The sequence below is a fragment of the Corvus cornix genome, chromosome 7, assembly GCF_000738735.6.
Source record: "Corvus cornix cornix isolate S_Up_H32 chromosome 7, ASM73873v5, whole genome shotgun sequence".
Taxonomy (NCBI): domain Eukaryota; kingdom Metazoa; phylum Chordata; class Aves; order Passeriformes; family Corvidae; genus Corvus; species Corvus cornix.
Genome location: NC_046337.1, coordinates 31,442,870 through 31,460,372, shown reverse-complemented (window position 1 = coordinate 31,460,372; position 17,503 = coordinate 31,442,870). Strand labels below are relative to the sequence as shown.

The window sequence follows — 17,503 nt, the reverse complement described above, 5'->3', positions numbered from 1 at the left end:
GCACAAAGCCAGAAGCAGTCCTATATGAAACATTCTGGGTTTAGTCTCGAAACGTACTTGACTACTAAAAATACTGCATTTATTTGTGACCACTCCTATGCCTAGGGCTCTCGCCTACAGGTTGCTGCTGCAGAAGGCCATCATCTCAAATTCAGTATGGTAAAGATACACGGGAAGGTATCATTTGCCTTCTTTTGCTCAGAAGGCCAAGACACAAAACTGTTCTATCACCAATGCAAGGCCCAGGCTGAGGTTTCAAGACCTTCATCTATTGTGTCTTAACTTACCACAGTGGACAGTAAATAAAAGCAATTCACCAAAGAGTTACAGGGTTATTGAAAGATCTTGACTACATTTGTCGTTTGTGTCCTCCTTAATGCTATTTCTTTGTGCTTCATGGCTGTTCCAACCCATCTTACAAAACAAGTTTTCTGCTCAGAATCCATGCTAAGTGTAGCATACCAAGATACCCACAAACTGAAAAATACAGGACAAATAAGTTTTTATGCAAATTTATTAATTAGCTTTAACAATAGTAATACATAAATCAATACTATGTCCAGCATAAGGTTGTATAATAAAATATTCTGGTAAGAGTGATTTCTAGTGCGTACATTTTTAAGGGCAGTTTTCATCCAATTTGGACACTTTAAAAAAAAAAATAAATAAATACAAGGCCAAAAATGCTTACTTAATGAAAGCCCTGCTAAGTAAGACTTCAGGCTCCACACTGCTTCAAAGCACTACTGAGGACAGGTGTCTGCACACATCTTGGACTCACACAAATGGGCTGTGCTCAAGCAGCATACATTTTTTGATATCCAACACAGACCAATATACACAAGTTTTCCAATTTAAACCTCCTTATTCCTCTTAAAAGTAGCATTCACTTTTCTATTTTAGGATTGTCTTGCCTTCCAGCTGTGATGTGCACATGTGAATCCTAACCACATCATGTTTACAAAATACAAAGCTCCAGTCCTCTCCCAGTAGTACTGCACTATCTAGTGGAACTATTTATGAAACAAATTGCTACTCAAATTAAACAAGACTAAATTGTTCTTGAAGAAAGAAAAAAAAAAGCCTTTGGGAGCAGGCAGGAACATGGCATGCTCCCAGCTCTATTTGTCATTTTTTGGAGCTCTCTAGATTTCAGGAATACATCCTCTCTGGGATGTCTGGTGCTTAGTGCTACAGCATTAAATTTTAGGCACCCTGGGTTCTGTGCACTGTAGACAGTGCAAAAAAAAAAAAGCTGCATTTTCAGCTTTGTTTCCCTGATGGCCAGTGAGTCCAAGACATACAGTGGCATTCAGATGTTTTTCAAAGTGCAGTATAGAGGCATTCACTGACATCTGGACTGCCTTTATTTACATTTAACAATATTAAAATCTGGTCCCAATTTAGATTAGATACACATGAAAAAATATATTTGGCAAATCAGAGCTATTTTATTTACTAGTGTACTTATCATATACCACATAAGGCTATCCTTTGGACATGTTTACTCTACAAATCTACATAAGCTTGTTTTATTTGTCTTCTGACAAATTCTGCTGATGCCAAAATTCCCTTTTCCTTAAGTTACACTCAGGACTGAGTCACAAATTTTAAACCTACTCTAAATTACATCTTTTTCTTTATTATATCTAAACAAAATCCAAATGATTGGTCAAACTATAAACACTTATAAACCTAGTGAAAACATCCCTGAGAAGCTTTCAGCAACATAGAGTAATTATTAGGTTTGGTCCATTAGAGGAGAAAAGTCATTACATCCAGTTATTGAAAGCTATGGGCTCCAAGTCCATTGATTGTACATTGGAATACCATTCATTCCATTTCACACCTCTTACAAAACATTGTATCTGAGACAAAAGCCACTAGAGGTTCTTTACATTCTTTGATAGATAATGTAATTGTTACAAAAGTTGTGGTGACTTTTGTAGTCAGGCCTAGATTCAGCCCTGGTGTCATGCCTTTAGTTTCAATGGAGTTCACACACATTCCAGGGTTGAAGTCTGGCAACATATATGACTGTGAAGGACGGTACCTAAAATTAAAAAAACCCCTTAAAAGTTAAAGAGGATACTTTTCACAAGTTGCTAACATTATGTTTTCACATACTACTTATTTTGCAAACAAACGTTTTACCAATATTTAAATTTAGAAGTCAGACTGCCAAGCCATAGGAAAACTCAGAACACCACCAGGTTCAACTCTACAGAGAAAGCAAAGTGCGTATTTTCCACAAAAGTGCACATAGGGTTAATGACTATGGAAGTACTGTGTTAGTATGCATGCAGGGTAATAAAAAAACAAAACAAAAAAAAGAAAAGCAAGAACTTATTAAACAGAGGGACATATTTTCATTGCTCTGAAGTTGCTGTAGAAGGCCTCTCAGTCCACCATCTCATTGGTTTAGCAGTATTTTAGAACAAAGTCAAAATTCACATACACATCAGATAAATGCAAGTAATCCATCTTTTGAATGAAATATTAACTATTTTCAAATGCAATTGTTTTCAGAAACCCTGTTAAAGCCTGATATATTGGAAAATCAACTTAAGCTGCTTGTACTCTGAGGCAAAAACTAAGTTAGCACTAGAATTTATCTTTCTGTACCAGTACTCCTGACCTTAGCACTTTCTGTTACATCAAACCCGAGCAAACCTGCCTTTTGCAATTAAAAAGCTGTGCTTTGTAATATTACATCAATAGCTTCTGCTAAATGAGGCTGTTTCACTCTATGAAGTGCAACAAAAGTGTAATACAATATCTTGTACCTAACACTTGTCTAATTTGTAAGGAAACATGCAAAAAACCTGCAAAGGTGTTTCCATAAAGTTAAACCAAAACATAAAATACTATAAAGGTTTTGGGGAAAAAAAAAAAAAAAAATCAAGTCCATTTGAAGAATCCAAGAAGAATCATAGAATATTGTGAGTTAGAAGGAAGCAAGCCACAAGGACCATTGAAGTCTAATGTTTACAGAGGATGTTTATACCAATTTAAGAAGATAGGTGAGCAGAACTGTTCATGGTAAAAGAATATTGGAGAAAAACTCCAACCAACCAACCACTGTATAAAAAGTTATTCTAAAGAAACTAAGAAAAAGAACAAACCCTCATTTTACACAATGCACACAAGAATTATTCAGAATTCATAAGTTAAGTGGGTATGTATGACCACTTAACAGTATCACTGTGGGGGTCAGCAATGGAACTTGAACAGTATTTTTGTGATCAAACACCAGACATATGACTTGTGGGGAACCTTTGATACAGCAGCTGTCAAGATCCAACCAGGCTGTCCTCTGCCAAACATGAAACATTTACAGAGTCACTGTAATAGGAATTTTCCCTCTTGGGACAGCTTCCCCAGACAGCTAAGTTACGCATTGAACTCTAGAGAAACACCTCAGGCAGGTTCATAAAAGGAAGTATATCTGCTTAACCATGATATTTGTGAAGCAAAGTTAGTAAGAGAAGTGGATCCTTTCAGACAGTAGATGTATTACCAGGTGGTGAACTGTCAGGGGCTGCTTTGGGATCAGGAGTGTGACAAACAAAAAGTTGTTTTCCCAAGCTTTTCTGGGCAAATCTGAAGTACATTATGTGGCCCATTGCAACAAAAGACACAGAAATTAGCACCAATAAGCCAAAAGCTTCAGGGTTTGGGGCCAAGATGACCATGATGAAGTGCAGCAAGTCAAGAAGATAATTCATGGAGTTTTGGACACCATTTATGATGCCTCTTTCAGATTCTATGACGTTTTCTTGGAGTAACTGTGTGACAGTCAAATCAAAGGACCAAAGGCCTATGGAGAGAAAAAACAGTTATCCATACAGCTGGGCTTCTCATGGCAAACTCATCACTGGCACAATTAAATTCATCCTTCCAAGAATTCACTTCTGCCAAAAATGCACAGGCTAAGATATCCTCTTGTTAACTAGAACTGGTTTCATGCTCACAGTCAAGAGCAATTTACTTTCCTTTTACAAAAATTTCCTGAAATAATACATACAACTTTACACATTAACTTGCCTGTCACATCCTGTTTCACCATGACTATCAAGCCAATGTTTTACTCATCCTTTCCTTGCTTAAATAGCTGGCTTACAGCTATTTACAGTGTATTCATGCTAGCTGCAATCACTAAGGCTCTGGACAAAATGTTTTGCAAAAAAATCAAGCCTCTTTTAAACTATGCAGAATACTCAATAATTTTAAATGATTGACACTAGCTTCCATACTGGTTTAGTCTGTGATTCAGCTTTAGAAGCTTATCTTGCAAACAATCTTAATACATATGAATCAAGTATTTTATTCCTTCAGAATTCAGCAAAAACTAACTGCAGAAACTGAGTATTAAGATTCTACAGATAACCACTATGGTTCATTACATTTATATATTTGACTGCCTATTCTGTTGACAGATACTAACACTATGCTAACCAGCAATTCCTCAAAAAATTAGGCTGTCATCCAAATCAAAGCTTCCCTTCTGAAGTCCAAGATTAGACAATTTTAATACGTGGATTAATTTAGTAAAGTGTGAAATTTAAAGGTTTTCATAGCAGATGTGTTTAGCTCTGTTTCCTAGTAACAAGTGGTTTCATTTGGTTGTGAACAAAAATCATTTAGAGATGAGCTTTCCAAAAAAATACGTTACAATCATCTCCAAATGTGGTAAATTTTCTCCTACTAGTGACATACAATATACATGGAATTAGTACTGCAGTCTTCACCCTGGTGATACTATTGCAGGATCATTTCCTTTTTATGTAAAGCATAATCAACTAGCCCCAGAAACATGATGTAACACTTCAATTATAGCCTCTAATTCTAAAATCAATTGTATTTAGTTGACAGGCACTATGATTTTTAGAATTAAAAGCAGATAATAAACCAAATTGTAATAGAGACATAGTACTTACCAACTCTAGCAGCAATGACTCCTGTAAACAGGAGACTAACAGAGATTAAAGGCACAGACTCAGGACTCATCTCTGGGTCACTGTTAGCAGGAGCAATAGACCCATTTAACAAGTTGGGCATTCCAGTTGCAAAAATCATTTCAGGTTCTGGAGATGCTATAGTAGGCAATGGTTCATTTTCAAACAGCCTGGCATTGATGTCAGCAAACGGGGAAACAGTCAAATCCATAGGACTTCCAGGCATAAATACAGAGATGGCACATAAGATCAAACAAGCAAACTGAGCAACTCCAGAAATAAGGCCCGTACGAATGAGGCCACATTTGCGCCGAAGCCAAGTGAAAGCTACTGTTCCCATGATTCCAGTGACTGCTGAGGCACCCATGAGGAGGCTTAGCACAGAGCCACTCAGCCCCTGAGTGTATGCATAGCCTGTAGTGATACAATCGAATCCCAGAACAGTCATATAGAGAAATGCAAGGCCCATGCCTGCAAGGAACACTGGCTGGTTGTAGTACGCAACCCATCCATCCCGGAACGTTATGAAAGGTTCAGCAATCCGGGTAGCACAGCCGACTTCCTTCTCCTGCTGGGGCTCAAAGCCAGTTACATCTTTCTCAATAATTAACTGCACTCCTTCAGTGGGTTTCATGTCACTCTCTGCAAACAGAAATGGAGCTGTCAGATACACTCCTGCCTGCAAAGCACACAGTGTAAAGTGACAGACAATTGTTTACACTAGGTTTGCTACTGCAGAAGTGCATCAGTCAAACTCCACTACCAAGCTTTCTCTTAATTACCTAAATTAAATCATTTAAAGCATTCTTAAATCCTACCTAGGGAGTAAGATCAAGTAAATTTTATCCCTATCAATTTATTTAATTAAACAGTGATAGGAGAAAGCATTGCCTGCTTCTAGACTTGTGACTGAATGCTCCAGTTCCATAGGGAAATCATTTGCCTAATGATTGCGAATGTCACACAGCTTTGTATGCTTAAAAGCACTGACTGAAAAAAGAAGGGAATACTTAAACATCTGTCAGTATCTCATGTCATGGCAGAAGAACCAAGGCTGAAGCCTGTCCAGAGCCAAAAGCTTTCAAAGCTTGACTTAAAAAAAAAAACAAAAAAAAAACCAAACCCCAAAATCTCAGACTATGCATTTCTACAATTCCATTCTCACTGTAATAAAGGAAAAAGGCACTTCCACTGGTCCCAAACAAAAATCCAAAAACTCCCAGCAGTATTTACACTAGTAAGGAGGATAGAAATTCTACAAATGTCTAAATGCCTGAGCAGTGTTTTTACACTGTTAAGTTCAAAACTAACTTCACATACAGCAAATGAGACACATGAAGTACTTCAGCAACTTTAAAAACACAAGTCTTCTAATGAAATCAGAATACTGCAACAGCAAAGATGAAGTGTTTCCTACTTATTGACATTTGCTAAATGCTTCATTCTCCAGAAGTATATAAGAGCCTGTTCCAAAGCTATGGAGCCTTCTACACTCTCTTGTTCTCTAATACTAGAGTGCCATCAGCCTGGTCCAACAGCTTACTGGACCAGCTATTACCACCGTGGATCTGATGGGTGGGAAGATAGATCTCTTCAGTACTTTTAATAGCAGCTTTCTAACTCACAATATATTGAGACAAGATTGTTAGCTAGTATTTAAACGAAACCCAGGAATTCTTTGTATTTCAAAAAAAACCCCAAAAAAAACAACAACAAAAACCCAAACAAAAACCCACAGCCTGTTGTAGCTGGGAGCCCGTAACATGAGCTTTCAATAGTATTCATATACTGCTACCTTAAAAATGGGGAAACACTTAAGTTTAGTATTTCAGCATCTGACATTTCCAATACTTCACAATAATAAGTCTGTTTCTGAAACAATTTTAATTTCTGGCATTGAGACTACCTAAAGTAGTGTTAGTATCAATTTCTTATTGATATAGTAATAGTAATCTTATAGTAATAGCCACAGTCATCTACACTGCATATCCCACTTGTACTACTTGACCAAGGACGCAGAACTGAAGGCCAAAAGAGTTTCTTTTTTTTCTCCATCGTTCCCTGGCACATGTAAAAATCATTCAATCATGTCAGAATAGAAATATGACCATCTATTCTGCAACCTCCCAAAAGCCTGTTAGTACTATGTGTAAGCAGAGATCAGTTAGCAAGGAACAGTCTTACAGAGGCCGTAGACACTACAGAGCCAAGGATCTGGTCCAGCTCCTTAGCTATAGTACAGATGGATAGGAACATTCTTTATGATCAGCCTGAAGTTACAGAGCAGACTGTAACTCTAAGGGATTAATGAAGAGGAGAGAATTAATTCTTCGGCTAAATTTTATGGAATTCCTCAAAAACCTGAGTATTGTTACTTAGATTAGAGTCTCTGGTATATATACCCCAAACATGAAATCTCCAAGCTACGAATAGAAAGATATATAACCTCAAAGCAGTGCCTGTGGAAATCAAAAGTCAACGCTTGGCTTGACTGATGCAATGAATATACAGTGAATTTGAATAGTTACTTCTGTGTTTTCAGTACCTTTCTTTACATTCAGCTGTTTCAGTTCTGATGCTTCAACTTTTGCAGATTTGTGAGCCAGAGTAGGGGTTTTCTGATAAACCTTCCAGAGCAGCAGATATTCCACACACATCGACATCAGGTTCCAGCCAGAAATGAATCCACAGCCAATCATCGGGGAGCCAAATGTCATTATCTGACCAACAGCCATTGGGGCCAAGATATTGGTCAGCTGATCAATTCTTCTTATTGTGGCATTCATATCTGTCAGAAATTATTTGATGATATGAAATGATTGGTGAACACTTACAGTGAAATATTCACTAACATAATTGTGAATTGCACATGTATAAAGTTAAAGCTACAAGTCTTGCTCCACCTGTAAGTGATTCCAGCAGGAGTAACCAGAGGCACCTACAGACTCTTTCAATGTTTAAGTTCTCTGCAAGCAACCAAGGTGTTTGTAAGCCAAATCCCTGCTGCTGTTAGTTTCGCCTGTGTGAGGTCTTTCAGGTTTAGCATGCTGGGTTTACAGTGGCAGCATAGTCCTGTTCATCATGAGATCAGGTAGAACTGTTCATCATGATATCATTCAGATCACTTTTACACAGCACTGATACTGTGGACTCCTAGCTCTATCCCTGTAACACTCAAACCTAGCATGCACAACTCCAGGAATCTCATAAGGTGGAATTGTTTCTTGTGAAGATAGTAATCTATCTCCTAACACTGGAACACATATTTCTGAGTCTCCTCTATTTAATTCTAATAGCTGGTGGCCACAGTACCACCATGATGGCAGCAGAATTTTGAAATGGCTTTACATTTCCTTGTTAAGTCACACTGGTTGATGGCAGCTGTAGGCGTCCTTAGATCTTACTGAGCAAAGTCCTCACTCCTTTCTGGTCCTTTGATGTTTACAGTCAAAACAAGCAGCTCATTCTCAGCACAAATTCATCTTTCATTTGCTGCTAGGGAATGCCTCACCCAGCTCGATCTTATCTACTTTACTGTCATTAAACTATCTGGGTTCCTGTAAGTTTCCAATTAATAGTGCCATTCTTCCACTCCTAAAAGTTGCTAGACACTCAGTGGTTTCACATGTGAAAGGGTTTCACCCTTTTAGAGTCCTACTATAAAATTAGAGCTTTTGAAGGGCAAGTGAAACTCTACATGAGTATGAAGCTGCTTTATTGAATCTTTAGAGAATTACTCCTTGCCATTCAAAGAAGCATTCAGGTTACTCTATTTAAAATTCAAAGTCAATTCAATGTTAACCTTCAGTCAAATAGTTAAGTTAGATACTTGCATAATATTTGGCTTTAAAAATTCCAAGAACTAACCTTTGTTTTTTGAGTTATTTGAGGAAGCTAGTAATTCCACTCGGAAAAGGTACAAAGAGTGAATAGGAAAACTATCAAGGGCAACAAAGTAGAGTTAAGGTAACTTTTTTATTTCCCTGTTCCACTAACCTGCATAGCTAAGATGTCTCTTTGAGGAAAGGTAACAGCGCAGAGGTGGATAACAGTATCTTCTGCAAAGTCAGTGTCAGCACTTAATTTTTTTTTTTTTTTTAAGGTTAGGAATTCCAACAGCATCCAAGTTACACCATGATTAAACAGAAAACAAGCCTATTCAGCCTGAAAGGAATGCTTTAGATAAATCTGTTCAACTAAGGTGCTTAATTCAGTGGTTGTTTTCATTCTTCAATCAAGTCGCATGAGAACTTACAGTAACCTCTTGCCTGATTTCTCAGTACAAAAATGTAAGTGGTCATACAATTGTGCCTGAGCTCATGAAGCAGTAGAGAGGCAGGATTGACTCCCAGGCAGCAGCTCTCTGCAGGTGTGATCTGTACTTTATCTCATGTGTAGTATATGGGACAGGGATGGGGGAGATGATTTGCTGAATAAGATCTGACACAAGTTTTAATAGTTCTCATTAACCTAAGACTTTTACAGATAGCTGCTATTTTTGTACCTGTGATTCACATGCATGAAGAAAGTTCACCTGTAGTGCTGCTCTACAGAAGGCATGACCTAGAAAGGCACTGCAAGGTCAAAATAAAAGACTAGCGAGTATAACCTGTAGACTGGGAAATAAAAGTATGACACTTTTAATGCATCTAAGAATTAGCCTTTCCTGGATGAGATGGGTAAATAATACTCCTTCAGTGGAGATAAACCTCAAGTAAAAATCTGGAATACAGGGCTCAAATTTCTAAAAGGACTCTGAACTTTATGGGCAATTTAGGCAGCTTTATAGAAAATTTAGAGTCCAGAAGCTGAAATGCTGTCTAAGCCTGAAGGTATCTAAAGTATGTCAGACTTAAACTTTAGTTCCAGAGTTAGTGACCTATAGAGTTCTTCATATTGTTAAACTGCTCTGTGCCTTGTTTGCAGTTCAGTATCAGTTCCTCAATCTGAGGAGGCTTAAGTCCCCTTATGGGATTGATTCAGAGCCCATATAGCCTGACCAAATTAATCACAAAAAAATGCTGCTTCCCACACTATCTATCTGTTACAATCAGAGCAGCAGGACAGCCAAAGATCTGTTGTACACCCTTTTATGTAATTTGCTTTGTGTATCGTTGGTGAGATTCCCAATATCTCACATCCAAGTAGCATCACGACTACCAAACAGCAATAGAATATGAATGGGAATGAATTCTCTCTCCTAGTAGTATCAATGTCACCGTGCAAGTGCAAGGCACAGGGGGAAAAGATTATTTAGTCTATAGTCTATGCTCAAAAGCATCAGATGTGAAAGGAAAGCAGAGCTTCTGATTCCAGCTGAAGGAAAGTGTTCACAGCTCTGAGTTAGACATTGAATGCTAGAGAAATGCAAGGTTTCAAATGTGCCTGCATGCACAGTATTACCTACTGGCAATTTCCTAATACACCTACTTAACTGTTCTGGACTTCATTCTCATGCATCTCTTTCTTTGATCCCTATGAGAGGAGCCCAGTTATGCAAGAGTTCTCTGTTTCATTCCAGGGACCTAAAAATAAAGTATTGCAACACTTGGCTTGTTCAGCAAGACTAGTTTTCCTAACAGAGTTGCAGCAGGACTAAGAGGAGGGCAAAACAAGTTTGGGGATGCCTAACTGAATTGTAACCACAACAGTAATTTGTGATCTCAGTAGCTGTAGTCCATAGTAAGGAAGAGCAAAATAAAGGCTGCCCTTTTACCTAATGTATTCTCATAATATCTGGAATTCAAAGATGTACTGATTTCTGTAAAACTCTAGTCTTCAAAAAAAAAAAAAAAAAAAAAAAAAAAATCAATCTTGGAAAGTGAGACATGCAAGGTATTATAAAGGCAACATATTTCACCTGCCAGTTTGCTTCTGTCTTCCCCTGCAACCACAACAATCCAGTCCCTCTGAATTGTGATCGCTGTGGCAGTGCTGGCCAAATTGGCAATATTTGCTATTGTGATAACCAGGATATAGCACAATGTCTAGAGAGATGAGGGGAAAGAGTTACAAGGTGAGAAAACTGATGGAGATCTCCACTTTGTACACAAACAGAAAAGACTTTTGTATTTGATTCCATACATTTTAGCATTATTCTTCAGACAAAACAAGATCAAGTCTACAATTCCTGGCAGAAAACAATCTTCATCTCTGTTTACCTAAGCAGTGCAGTTTCATTTGCCAGTTTTAGCTCCCAGAAAAGCCTATACAGATTAGGGAAAAGATAAAAATTCATCCATTTCCCATGCTCCCCAAAGTTTCTTTGTAAATTAATTTCTTATCAACAAGTTCAAGCACTCACAAGAAGCCATCCGTGGTATAATGTCAAGAGCTGTGTCTTAAACGAGAAGATAATCATCAGGATAACCCCACACAGGATGACAGATGAATTCTGCACAACCAAGGATGTCTGGGCCACTGTTAAAACCAAACAGAGAGCAACAGTTATGAACATAAGAATGAGCTAATTACAGCCTTAAGGCAGATATAATTAAGGAACATGCACATATTTTTTAAATAACTTTATTTTCCTAGTCTCCCCCAAAATATAAGTGGCAAAAGTATACTTCATAGTAGATTCTGAACCTTCCATTGTCTTAGAGAAACAAACTAATGTCTAATGTAACTTCATAGCTCTTGATTTACAGTCCAGGTAGGTCTTCTCTCAATCTAAGTCCCTGTTTAAATGCTGGCAGTATGTTTCAAGAAGTGAAAACCTAGCTCAAGCCTCTAAAATTCATCTTCAACCTACCATGGATGGGATACCATTCTGAAAATTTTTGGGAAGTAAAAATTCATTTGAAGAACTTGATCCCATTTTATTTATAAAACAGACTAGAGCATATATAGTTACAATATGCATAACACAAATGCAGTGTGTTTACACTTAAGTGAAAGATGTTTGTATCCAGACAGAAGATAACAAATAATACAAGTGTATGTTAGTGTTATAATGCAAGAAGAACTTGGTCTGTAGTCCTAAAGTTACGTATTTTTTACCTTTTGTGTTTCCACACATCTCTACACATCATGGGTTTAGGCTGAGTAATAGCATATTGTGACTTAAAACTGTTTTCCTCCTGTCTTTGAGAGTATCTTTGTATAACCATCACCACTCTGAAACCACTCTGCCTTTCTTAAAGGAGATGAGCAAGCCCCATTCTCATATCTGATGAGAAATTCAATCTGTCAGCTTCACCTTTTTAACATGAATTCGATCCATCTGTAAAGTAAATAACCTGCTCTAGGCATCTAACCTTTGAGCCTGGAGTTCTTGTCCACCCAGTCTCCAATAAGGGCTCCCAGGAGAAGAACTGATCCAGCCACAACCAGGCCATAGACCGCAGTCAGGAGTAAGCTGTTTCCATAAAGTTCAACCAGGAATACAGACACGGCAAAATGCCACATACGATCTCCCTTTAAGAATAAGAGAACATACACAACATTACTGGTTTCACTTTTAGAAGCACACAAGTTCACTATTTTACTAAAGCCCCGTCAAAAGTCTGTACTAAAATAAAGGTTTGTTACACATACAGAGGTGATGTGGGTTTCTTTTGTGGTTGTTGGTTTTTTGATTGCTACATCCTGTCACCATGGATTTTATCCCAGTATCACTAAGATCATCTATCCTAATCAAGTGGATCATTACAATAATACCACAAATCCAAAAATCCCAGATATTTTCTATTATTATATTACTGGGCAAAGTTTGTCACCGACCACATCAAAAAAACCTCAAAGAGCTTATACAAGTTCTCCACAGATCAAATATTAATAACAGATTTACCGATCACTATTTAAATAACTTTTCAAGACAGAAGTTCGCTCTTAGATGATCAAAGCTTAAGTCCTGCTTTATAACACAAGAGTGAGTCAAGTGAAAACAAGTCATCATACAATTCAGGATAGATATGGGTAAATGTTAACTGAAGTTTCTGAAATCAATGGACTTCAGCTGTTTTTAGTGTTAACCACTAGCATATTACTCAGAGCTCATTTAACCTATCGTAAACTCACTGCTTGTTCAGCCCATTTAGCCTATTGCCCATTTAACCTAGTATTTAGAATACAACATGTTCATGTTCTGATACCACTTGCTACAGGTACAAGAAGGAAGCCTCAACTGTTAAACACATCCAAGTGAAGTAATTTTCATACTACTCAAAACATTTTTAGGTTTGCTAATAAATACACGGAGGTTTTTGTTGTCACATCTCACTTTACTTTTAAACATATTGCAAGCAATGCATGACAGAAAATGCTTTATGTAATCATTAACAAAGCACATGAATAGAAATCATTTATACCATTCTGGGGCACACAGGTTGTTTAATAAGGGTCCCTAACATTAGTCTTCTACAAACCAAACATGAAACTGTTTTCTTCTGCTGATTTATCTTAAATAAACAACTGCTATGTGATACAGCAAAGAGTACAAATTTCTAAGGACCTCAAATAGTCAGAAGGGCTGGGGGAGGTGTAACATAAAAGTACTTTTAAAAATCAAAGCCTGCCAAATCTAACTTATCATGTAACACAGCAGTCAAGAGATACACAAAAAAGCATACTATTTGAAGGGTCAAAATAATTGCAAAGTGTGATTAGTCTTCAGCTTAGTACAGACATAAAAAGCATTTGCCTTTTAATGTTATTTGACTTCACTGAAGGAGATTTCCATAAGCATTGTAACATGTAAACTTTTGTACATATGTCCTTAACCACAGGCTGAAAAAAATTATATTCCAATCATGGAAAGAAAAATTTAATCCGTCCAATAAAAACCGTGGGGTATTTTGTATGCTTTTTAAACTAAATCCAGTGACAAATGCTACTATAAGCATGATCATCTTACATGTCTCCTCTCATATATTATAAACCATTTTTCACTCAAGAGACACCTAAGGTCTGCTGTAAATATGTTCCACTTACATTCCATGGTTAGTTAGTATAAATACATAGAACACATGCCAGCAATGAATCCACAGGCATACAGTTTCCCAAGTCCAGCTTTCACTTAAACTTAGTATGACCTGAGGTGGTATTTTATACAATTTCACTTAAAATATATGCAGGTGAATTAACCCAGATAACTGTTTATTAAGCTAGAAAAATGAGCCAAAAAAAACCCTTTCATATTAAGTTTGGGTTTTTTATTTGTGCAGAGATGTTTCAGTTACTGGATTCTGACAAGATGAAAAAGGCATTTTTAAAAAAAATCTAAGCATGTTAAAGTCAGTGCCAGTCACTACTGTTAGAGTGAAAAATTGAATCTCACTTCAAACTCATGGAAATGTTCCTTTGACTCCAGAGACATCATGATTTTGCTGTACACTTCACTTAAGAGTCTGTGAACACTGTTAAACTTTATCCAACACATTTACCCAGAGTATTTTGTTCAGGCCAACCCACAGAGATAATTTTTGGGGTAACCACAGCTATTACAACCTGGAAGTATGATTTTCTTTCAAGAATTAAAAACCATGAAGAACAAGCAAAGATAAAGGAGAAGAACAGTATTAGTGAATTGCAGAGCTTTGTAGCAGGTATGCAATTTCAAGCTAAGATCTACTGAAATTTGAACAGCAAATATTGTCTTCAGAAACAGGAAGAACCTTGATTACATATCCTTAGTCCCACCTTAAAATGTCTCAAAATGTGGATATTTCAAAACTTTTTAATAGCTACAGCTGTTTAGCATCATTATCCTTTTAAAGACAGCTCCTCCCCTTCTGTAATTATAGTCACCTTTATAATCACCTTAAACTGAATGTATACAATCGCACATCAGAACTGAGCCGCAAGTTGAGGAATAGCCAGGCTACCACCTACTGACAGGCCTCCTGAGGCCTGAGGGGCACAGATAAGGCTGGGAAGTTGCAATCAACTGATCTCCTGGGAAGCATTAGGCATGACAGCCACAAGGTGAACCCAGTTCCATGCCGTTCTTTCCTTCTTGCTGAGGGATAGACAGCAATAGCGTAAGGTCTGAGACTCCAGTTCAGCATTGTTGTCCAGCCTATTAAGATCCCTGAGGCCAGGCACACATTCAAATACTTTACTAAGCAAGAGTCCAACAGAGTCTAGACTTTGTTCAAGTCTGAACATTTCTGGAGATGTGACGTGTTTAATCATTTACAGGTTCTCTTGGCATTTGGGAATGGTACAGTAACACAGAAACCTAATTAGATCTCCTAGTTACAGCAAAAGCCCACTTCTCTCAGGTTTTGTATTGTAGACAGAACCATTCTAAAACAAAGATGATCTATTACTTGGAGTTCTGAAGATTCAGGTATTTGTTTACTGTTCTGTTAGCAAAAGCCTTCACACTACAGGAACACCAAAGCTTAGGAGATACAAAAGGTGAAGTCCTGCACCCAGTTCTGTCAAAATAAGGTGGTGTAGAATAACTTCTGTTGATTGAGCAGATTTGATTGAGGGTTTTTTGAGCCAAGATTTTCAGCACAAAACCCACCAGGGCATGACCAGGAGTATCCATTAATATTGCTACACAGATATCTTGTAGTCAAACATTTGTTACTGTGTGCAACATTGTTTTCTAACTCTGCTTAGTCACCTTTACTGAGGGACAGAGCAATCCCACCGCGAAGCTGTGAAGCACTGCTCAGAGAGGACTAAGCAGGGTTGGCCAAATTGCCAGTGAGGCACTTTGTGGGTATGACTGACAAAAGTTGTTGCAGGCAACAACCCTGACCTCTAAAAAGCAGTGAGCTAAACAGCTCCTTCAATATTAACAACTGCCAAAATATTGCACTTGTTTAAACAAACATTTGATACCACCCAAAGCCTTTTTCCACTAAGAGAAACATCAGTACGACCTTTCAGGTTAGTGAAAGCAAGAAGCTGCCAGTTAGGCATGCAGTGTTGTAACTGTAGATCAACCATTTGCTCAATACATACATCAAACCAGTCCAAATGCAGGACCAAAACACAAAACAAGGAAAATGGGGGGAAACGTTCCATTTATTTTTGAACCAAGCCGTTGTATGGAGACTTAAGATTCTGTTATGTTACACATATATTCCTAATTTTATTCTGTGAAACAGAACCGGATTGTCTATTTTTAGTGCATATTTTAAGGTAGCTGTTTTTTAGTATTCTTCAAGTGAGTAAAAGCGGGCATAGTAAGTTATACTAGCACAGAAGGAGGCAAACAATTTTACAGAGGACAACTCCTGATGCTTTCAACAAATTAGCTAGTGAGTAGCAGTAATGGGTCCATTGTAAACACTGAGCATATCCCATCAGTAAGTATATGAGTCCTTTACATATATGCTGCAATGGGCTGTCTCTCATTCTGCTCCTCTATAAGGAGTTTCACTAGTTCTGCAGTTATTTAAAAACATTAAAAGGTACAGAACCAGGCCCTCCAAAAATTGAGTCCTCCACTATGCGCAAAAACTAAACCTACTACAGTGTATCTTGTAAAGATTATGAAGACTTTTAACAGCAAGGTGGTGTAACAAGACCTCTAGACACTAGTGTACTAGTTTGTGAACATTTTTGGAAAATACCAATAAGGCTCAGGTAAATCATAGCCAGATTAATCAAATCCTACTTCTACCAGGCCAGTATTTTACTTACCCAAGTGGACAGTGCATGTCCAAGATAAAGAAGAAACTTTGCAGACGTAAAATAGGCAATCACAGATCCTAAATGAGAAATAAGAAACAGATGCTAAAGCAAATGCGGGCACATCTACCGCATTTCGGTACCGCAGGCACGGTTCGCTGCCGTGGACACCGTTCTGAGAGCGGAGGCACCACCGGGACACGATGTGATTTGGTGCTCCCCACCCGCGGGCAGCCCCGCCCGGTCACCCGCGCCCGCTCCGCGCCCAGGAACCGCTCTGGAGGCGGCCCGCCCGCACTGACCGCCGCGCCGCCGCCCCTCCGGCTCCGCTGCCCGCGCCATGCCGGCCCGCTCCGCCGCTGCCCGGTGCCGAGAGAAGTAGGGACGCGCGGCTTCGCTTCGTGTTGCCTTCCCCGACTTAGCTAGCACTGTAGCTGAAGTCGGAAAGCCTTGGCCTTATGCGCCGCGGGCGGCGGGGACGCTCCGCCGCGAAGGGGCCGAGCGCCGCACGACGCCCGGCTCGGTGCTCACGGCCGCCGAAAGCTGCGGGCTCGGAGCTGGCGGCGCACCGCCTTTTGTACGCGGCGGTGGCACCGCCCCCGCCCGGCCCTCCCCGAGGCGGCCCCGGCCCCGCCACCGCCAGCGCCCGGCAGAGCAGGAGGGGCGCTCCACGGGGCTCCGGGCAGGCAGCGCTAGATGCCGCAGCCTCGGCTCCCGGGCACCGCGGGTGGGGCCCCAGCAACCATGAGCCCGGCTTTCCATGCCTTGGGCCCCTTAGTCCTGCCTCTGGCTCGGCACTCTGCTGTTGCCTTTTTGTTTTCTGGCATTTTAAAAACGTGACGTTCTGGAATCTGAAGATTCAAGAAGCTGGGGTTGTAAGAGAAGCACCAAGTACCACAAGCCTTTGGTTAAAACATTGCCAAGGACAGTGCTCCCAAATCGGAGCTTCC

The 17,503-nt window shown here is 39.1% G+C and overlaps 1 protein-coding gene across 1 annotated transcript; it reads right to left on the bottom strand.

Annotated features, from left to right (window-relative positions):
- Window positions 1–496: 496 nt before the first annotated feature.
- SLC40A1 (solute carrier family 40 member 1) lies at window positions 497–17,098 on the bottom strand. The gene is made up of 8 exons (XM_039555023.1): window positions 16,856–17,098; window positions 16,566–16,633; window positions 12,218–12,377; window positions 11,263–11,378; window positions 10,819–10,945; window positions 7,504–7,746; window positions 4,941–5,600; window positions 497–3,820 (listed from the first exon to the last, which is right to left on the bottom strand). The coding sequence occupies exons 1-8, from the start codon at window positions 16,893–16,895 to the stop codon at window positions 3,501–3,503; spliced, it is 1,734 nt and encodes a 577-aa protein (XP_039410957.1). The 5' UTR covers window positions 16,896–17,098; the 3' UTR covers window positions 497–3,500.
- Between the last annotated feature and the right edge of the window lie 405 nt (window positions 17,099–17,503).